We start from the raw sequence: 7,846 nt of genomic DNA on the forward strand, positions 1-7,846 counted from the left end.
AAAGCAAAGATCAGTCTACTATGTTTGGAGCAGCATGTAATTAATGATGGAAACTGTCATGAAACCTCAGGGCTGGAGGATGATCTTTTAGTTCAACCCACTGCATGATACTTAAAAGTTTTTTCTGCTACAACTCTGCGTCCAGTTTTCCAAATGATGCTTAGACACTCCAGTGTTGGGGAACTCGCTGCTGATAAGGAATCATACTTGATCTCTGGATGCCTTTGACTAGCTAAAAACTGCTTCCTTACATTGACTCAAAATCTGTCCATCTTACCCCAGAGGGCCCACACCCAAGTCCAGTGCCTGGCCCTCATTACAACCCTTCAGTACTTACCAGGGAGCTCTTAACTTCTCAGCCTTCTCTTCTACCTAAGGACCCTCAATCTCATCAATGATTTTCTCATGTGGCCTTTTTTCCCCTCCCACATCGGTACCGAATTCTAACCTAGAATCGGTGCTGAACTATATGACCTGGACAGAAAACACACTTAACATTCTCTGTCTCAATTTCCACATTTGCAAAATGAAAGGGCTACCTCAGAGATTACTCTGAAGATCAAAGCCCTCGGAAAATTAAAAAAGTGTTACAAAAACAGAAAGAACAAGTTTCCAAGGACAAGGAAACGTAAATTTGAATAACACGAAGACCACCGTATCCTAAGGAAAATCTCTTCCAGAGGTAGCCAGAAATAAACTTTTGCCAAGAGTTTACTTTAGCATAGGGGCACCTGGGTGGCTCAGTCAGTTAAGTGGTGGACTTCGGCTCTGGTCATGATCTCACGGTTTGTGAGTTCAAGCCCCACATCGGGCTCTGTGCTGACAGCTTGGATCCTGGAGCCTGCTTTGGATTCTGTGTCTCCCTCTCTCTCTCTCTGCCTCTCCCCTGCTCCCACTCTGTCTCTTGGTCTCTCTCTCAAAACTTAATAAACATTAAAAAATTTTTTTTAAAAAAGAGTTTACTTTGGCATAAATCCAGGAACAATTTCAACCGATCTGTTTTTCTGAAAAAGCACTCCCCAACTTGTTGAGCCTACTTAGGCACTCCAATTACATCCAAACTTGATCCTTTTTAAAATCAACGAATTTTAACAAATGAAAAAGACATGACTGAATCCAAAAGGAACTGATGACGTATCCTCTGAAACTGAACTACGCGCCATTCCTTCGGCTAAAACAATGTTTTAACGCTTTTGTAACAATCCCTCCCCTCCCTGGCTCTTATAATCCAGGATTCCTCCATGCTTTCAGAATAAAATCTAAATCCCCTTCATTGTCTACCCAAGGAATTCTCCTTCCTCCTCTCTAGCTACTATCGCTCATTCACTCTCTATTCAAAGGACACACTTTACCTGCCTTGTTCTCTCTTCCCCGCCCCACCCCTACCCCCCATGCCTTTACACAAAGTCATAGCCAAGGCTCTGCAGCCATTGCCCCGCTTTATTCGGACAGCAGATTTTCTCCTCATTCAAACCTTTGCTCAAACATCCCCTCCTCCGGAGTCTCATCTGAATCACTAAGATGGTTTGAGGTTCCTGTTTCTTTCCTAGTACTTATTTCCTTGTATTGAAATTGTTTGTTTGTTTTTCTGTCTTCCTCGCCAGACAATGGAATCCTTAAAAGATGATGTGTATTTTATTCATTTGGGGGTAATTAATAACTAGAACAGTGCCTTGCATAGAGTAAGTCCTCACTATATGCAGAATGAATAAGTTAATTAATATGCAGTAGAGGGAAACACAAATATACAGAAAAGTAACCATTCAATGAACTGAGGAAAGGGCATCAATCTTGCCTGACCTATATCAGAATTCAGAACTAACTCCAAATCGATAAAGTACTTTTTCAGTGGTCGGAGGTGTAACCTGTATGCTATTTCCCTACCCATTCTTGATTGCTAGAACCTCTTTTATCATTTGCAAGGCACTTTCCACACATTCACCTGCATCGCGCCATTTAATCATTAATGCCACTGCAAGACCCTGTTACCCAACTGGGATTTAATGTCGCAAGCTCAGCATGAGGAGCACTGGACTTAAGAGTCAGACAAGCTGAGCCCCAGGCCCTATTCGGCGGGGTTGACTACTGGTGTGTTATTGGACACATCTCTTACCCCGTCTAAACCGCAGCTCCCTCTCCCACTTTGCCATCCTTAGTGAAGGTCAAGTGTCACTGTTACACAATGTTGTCATTATTATCCAAGCTGGCATTTGGAGGCAGCAAACTGATCCAGAAAGAGCACAGACTTTGGGTATGGTGGGCCAGGCTTTGACTCCTAGCTATGTCACATAATAGCTGGGTAATTCTCTGAGCCACTTTTCTCATATTATAGAGATGCTAATGATTTTTCTCTTAGGTTCTTGTAAAGCGTAGTTGAGATAAAGAATATAAAAACATTTGTAAATTTTTCGAGTGCTATATGAAATTATTATTATTCATGGTTGGCCAGATTTAAGAACGACTTAGAACAGCATTACTCAAAGTTCCCTGTGTGCCACAAGAGTGTTTAATAAGTATACCTTTGCAAAGTTATCGGTAACTACACATTAGCTTATTTTTATTTATTTATTTATTTTTTTTGCATATCAGCTTATTAAAGGCTCTGAGAAGTCCTGCTGTAGAGAGATCTGTTTAACTCCATTTAAGCTGCCCTTTTCCAATTGCCCTTTTCCAATTTATTTGAATATGGAACACATGTCATACCTTGTGGAATAGCAAGCATGAGAAGAGTAGAAATGTTCTTTCACCAGGTCGTCACCACATGACTCTCATGATAGACATTCGGAAACAAAAACCAAAACAGTCAAAGACTAAAAACACTCCCCATTCTACCATCTACTCACTTATTGTATGCAGTATGCCTGCTTGCTAGAAGACAACCAAAAAAGTATATACACGCGTACACGGGAAAAACCGAGTTAGAATTTTGAGAGGAAGTCATAAATTCTGAAGGAAGAAGGCATCCAGATACAATTGGTTATGGGTGCGAAGACTTAAAAACTGTTCCAGCTGGGCATTTGTGATTTCCACTGGCTAGATTTCACTCTTAGTAACTTCTGGACTCGTCTGAAATGAACAAGAAAAAAAATACTTGTTCATTTGCACACACATTTCCTTTAAAGTCGTGATTGCTCTTTTCACATGGTAGCAAAAGCTCACTTCATTATTTCAAATGGCTCTTTCTCAGAATCAACTCTTGTGACTTTATTATTTTTTTTTTTAATTTTTTTTTTTCAACTTTTATTTATTTTTGGGACAGAGAGAGACAGAGCATGAACGGGGGAGGGGCAGAGAGAGAGGGAGACACAGAATCGGAAACAGGCTCCAGGCTCTGAGCCATCAGCCCAGAGCCCGACGCGGGGCTCGAACTCACGGACCGCGAGATCGTGACCTGGCTGAAGTCGGACGCTTAACCGACTGCGCCACCCAGGCGCCCCTCAACTCTTGTGACTTTAAAAGCCGCCATTAATTTCCCATTAGTAAACTTTAATTAAAATGAATATGTATCATTGCTTTCAGCAGTTGCATTTGTAATAAATGTATAAATACATTCAAATCTTGCCCAAAATGTTTCAGATAGCTATTTCTGAACAAGCAAACACGTTGATGTTATTTCAAAGGACTGTATCTACAGAAAGCTTTTAGAACCTTGCCCTTACCTAAAATAACTAAAATTTCATGGAAATACAAGGGACAGTTAGCAACCTAGCTAAAATCTATTTTATTGATCTCAGAAAGTAGCATGTTAAAACAGGAATGATGGCCCCTGAGCTTTGAACCATTCAGTACCTCGGTGTTTCTGCAACATTTGTGCATAATGCACTGAAAAGAAAAGCTAGAAGAAGCAGAGGGGTGTTCCTAATTTAAAGAATCCTAATGGTCTAAGATAATGATCTAATACAACAATCTGTGATGAACTGCCTTTCACCAGCTTATCAAAGATGGACCTACTGCCCAAAGTTGCATTCCAATACTCTACACTCGGAGAAGCTGAAACAATTTAGAATGCATCTGAGTGTTAAACTCCATGAATTTTCCGATCCCTTTCCAGTTTCCTACATTAGGCTAAAGTTTGTTTAAACATACTTTATAAGGAGAAAACGAGGGTGAGTCTTAGACCATACTTCCATCAAGTTACCCCACTGCCCCCCGAATATCGTAACTAGAATCCAAGAACAGGTGGATTAGATCATTCAGACTTACGTGTTAAACACAATATTCTGAAAATGTGGGCAAATATCTGAAAATATTTTCCACAATACTTCCTCCCAGGGAACCATGCAGTAGCAGAAAAAAACCTCAAAACCCTGTAGAAATACTTAACAAAAGGAGTCTTGTGTAACCACAGTTTCTCTAAGAGTTGGGTGGGTCACTGCATTTTTCAGACAGCCTGTGACTTTCCTTGTGCATTTGACCTTACCCTTCTTTCCCTCCGCCTCCTAGATCAGCTTTTCTGTACGGCCAGTTGACCCAGTGGCTGTGGTCTCCCTGAGATGTATGTGGGCCCTTTTCTTTTCCTAATTATTTCTCACTTTCTGCATTTTATCTCCTGAGATAACTAAATGTCAATTTTCAACCGGGAAAATGTTTGGTTTCGACAGTCTAGTAAACATAATGATAATGAAAATTATTTTTCAGGTCACAGAATTTGATAATATATTTTTCATAAACTATCAATCTGGAGGACGCACGGGCAGTTCTTCAGCTAATAAGAGAAGTGGCTGCATTATTTACATACATCTAGACATTTCAAAGGTGATCGAATAGTAAGTGATTTCCAAATCCGGCACAAGGTTTGCAAAAGTCACCAAATGGAATGGTAAGCGTGTAAGCTTCATTTTCCACATTATCAGATGGAAACTACTAATCATAGGCACCTCACCACTAAACAATTTCAGCGATCAGTGTGAACATTTGAGTTCTTCATCAAATCTGAATGGCTTCATGTAATAATGGCTGCATATAAGGCTTCATAATGGTCATTCATGGAACATACAGCTATCACATTTAACTGACATTTCAAAGTCCTTTGAGTCCAAACTATGGAGCTTTCCAACACCGACGGGTCTGACTGCCTCTCCTATACCACTTTTCCAGAAAGTATCCGTTTGGAAAAAAAAAAAAAAAGTTTCGCAATTTGAAAGTTTGCCGTCTATGGCAATGTTCATCCTGCTTCACAAAGCAACGACAGTCCCAGGAAAGGTTGCAAAATAACCACCCTTACTCTTCTCCACGAAAACACTATCGTTCGCCGCAAAGAAAACAAGCGTTTCGTCCCATTCGACAAATCCTCTGAGTTGTTTCCACATGGGAAACATGTCCTCGGCACACTTAATGATTTATAAAGCCTTTATCACAAAGATAACTACAAATGAAATGGAAAAGGACACTGGCATACCAGCACGTGAGCCCCACATTGGTGCGCTTACTAGGAAGTTTCCTCATTTTACTTACACTGCATACTTCTGAGCACTCTGTTTCATGATATTCCTAAAGCTAGGCAGTGACCGCTCAAATGACGGCTCCCTCTGCCCAGAGAGTTTAGCTTTGTATTCCAGTGTCTAAGTGGAAGTGATATCTGTGTAAAAAGACTTGGTACATCAGATGACAAGTAGCAGAGCGACCAATGAAGATGCCAAGTCCGATTAAAGTTTACAAGACGCGCCACCCCTTTTCTAAGGTTTCTTAGTTATGTGAGAAATCAGAATGTGGAGTTATTGCAAGCTAAGCAGAAAAGACATCATAAAAGTGAACCTACTCATGGTTGGAGATAGATATAAATATAGATGATAGATATAGGTGTCGGTATTCTCCAAAAAAGGACAAGCCGTCTGCCCACTAAGCTTTTTACTTGGAGCACAGTACTTCTCCTACCAGTGAGCATTCCAATGTGGGTACTTCTGAGCAGTAAGAATTCCCATATAACTAGAATTAGCAACAGGGAACAAAAGAAGCCATCCAAAGGGCAATATACCCCGCAAATTCAACATAATAAAAAAGGATTTTTAGAAGATGTGACAGGAATCCTCTCCCGGCCACTGAAACAGTATCACTAAAAATGGGGAGGGGGTAGCATATAAACAGAGAGAAGCTGGTGAAGCAGCGTGGGGACACAGAGGGGAGGGATGGGTTGATCAAAACCACTTTGCTGCCTGTCTCTTGCTTCTCACTTCCCTCCCACCTTAGGCTGTGATCACAAATCTTAAAAATGCAAAACCCGGTATAAGAAAAAGAAAAAGAAAAAAAAAAAAAAAAACCCCACAAACTGAAAGAGTGTGACTAGGGTTACTACCACAGCAACCCTAAAGGATTTTCGTGCAAAAGCAAAGCAGTGAGGATGATCTGTGCTTAGCAATAGCAGTTCTCCCTCGTCCCCACCCCTGATACGGTACCTCCAGATCTGCCCGAGCTGCAAGATGTGGATCAGTGACTGCAGGAGCCAGATGCAGAAGGAGCAGGACGCAGACCTGTGTTTGCCGCTGGCCCGGGTGGCCCCGCTACTGTTGCTGCCGCTGTTGGCGGCGGCGATGTTGCTCTTGCTGGCGTTGGACGCTTGCCTTTGCGGCGTGGAAGGACGAGCCTCGCCTTCCGCGGCTGCAGACCCACTGCTGGCCACAGTCTTGCAATCGGCTCCAGGCTGCGGGCAGCTGGAGGCGGCTGCGGTCGTGGCGCTGTCCTCGGTGCTGAAATCGTGCACGAACCAGCGGAAGCTGAACACTTGCACCGAGAGCGAGCCGAGCACCACGAAGAAGAGCGTGAGCCCGAACCACCAGCGCTGGCCGCGCAAGTAGTAGTCCACGGCGAGCCAGATGTCCGTGCCCACGTCCGCGAAGTACACGGCCACGGCGGCCAGGATCCAGAGGCAGTCCCACAGCGAGTAGCGCCGCTGCTCCCTGCCCAGGCGCAGGCACAGCGCCGCCGAGCCCGCCGCGCTGCCGCCCGGGCCGCCAACGCCGCCGCCCGGGCCGCCCAAGCCCCCGGAGCCGCCGCCCGAGCCGCCGCTCCCGGCACAGCAGCAGCAGCAGCGCGAGCAGCCGCCGCCGTCCGGGCAGCAGCCGCCCCCGGCCGCCTCCTCGTCCTCGGCTCCCGACCCCGACGGCAAGCCCGGAGCCAATCCCTGCACCGAGCCCGAGTGGTCCGAGTTCTGCAGCGGGGTGAACGCCACGTCGCTGCCCTTCTTCATTTTCAGCCTCCCGTCTGACTTAGCGGCCATGATGCCTCCAAACCGGAGGAGAGCCCTCCTTTATCTGACACCTTTCCCCGCTGTCTCCTCCTCCCGCCACCTCCTCGCCTCGCCCCGGCTTCCCTCCCTGGCGGCGCGGCTCCCCCTCCTCCTGCTCCTGCGCCGGCTCGCCCGCCGCCGCCCGCCGCCCGCCGGGCTGGGCGCTGGGCCGGGCTAGCGGCGCGCCTGGGGCCGGCAGGAGCGCCGCCTGGCTGCCTGCGCGGAGCCAAGCTGCTCGCGGCGCCCCGCGCGCGCCCCTGCCAGCCGCCCGCGCTCCTCGCCGTCCCGGCCCCGCGGCTGCCGCCCGAGCCGCCGCCGCCGCCAGCAGCAGGAGCAGCAGCGGCCGCCGCGGCGCTCCTCGGACCTGCACATTCCTCTCCTCCCCTCGCGCGCGCTCCCTCCTCCCGCTTCCTCTCCTCCACCAGCTGACTCCGAGGGAGAGGATGACCTCATCCCTTCTCTTCCAGCTGCCGCCGCTCCCACCCCGGCTCGGGAGGGGCGAGGGAGGAGGAGGAGGGCCCCGGAGGAGGGGCCGGGCCCGAGACTCGCGGCTGCGGTGGGGGTGGGCGGCCGGCGGGTCCCGGGGGCCGGGGGCAGCGGCCGAGAGGTCGACGAGGGACGGCC

At 46.9% G+C, this 7,846-nt stretch overlaps 1 protein-coding gene across 1 annotated transcript in view; it reads right to left on the reverse strand.

Annotated features, from left to right (window-relative positions):
- XKR4 (XK related 4) overlaps positions 1 to 7,504 on the reverse strand; it is a 419,625-nt gene extending 412,121 nt beyond the window's left edge. The window contains exon 1 of the mRNA XM_045455233.1: positions 6,393 to 7,504. Within this exon, the coding sequence (XP_045311189.1) occupies positions 6,393 to 7,213 (821 nt within the window). The 5' untranslated portion in view covers positions 7,214 to 7,504. The remainder of the gene's footprint in view (positions 1 to 6,392) is intronic.
- Positions 7,505 to 7,846: the final 342 nt, after the last annotated feature.

This window comes from Leopardus geoffroyi, chromosome C3, assembly GCF_018350155.1.
Source record: "Leopardus geoffroyi isolate Oge1 chromosome C3, O.geoffroyi_Oge1_pat1.0, whole genome shotgun sequence".
In the NCBI taxonomy this organism is placed as follows: domain Eukaryota; kingdom Metazoa; phylum Chordata; class Mammalia; order Carnivora; family Felidae; genus Leopardus; species Leopardus geoffroyi.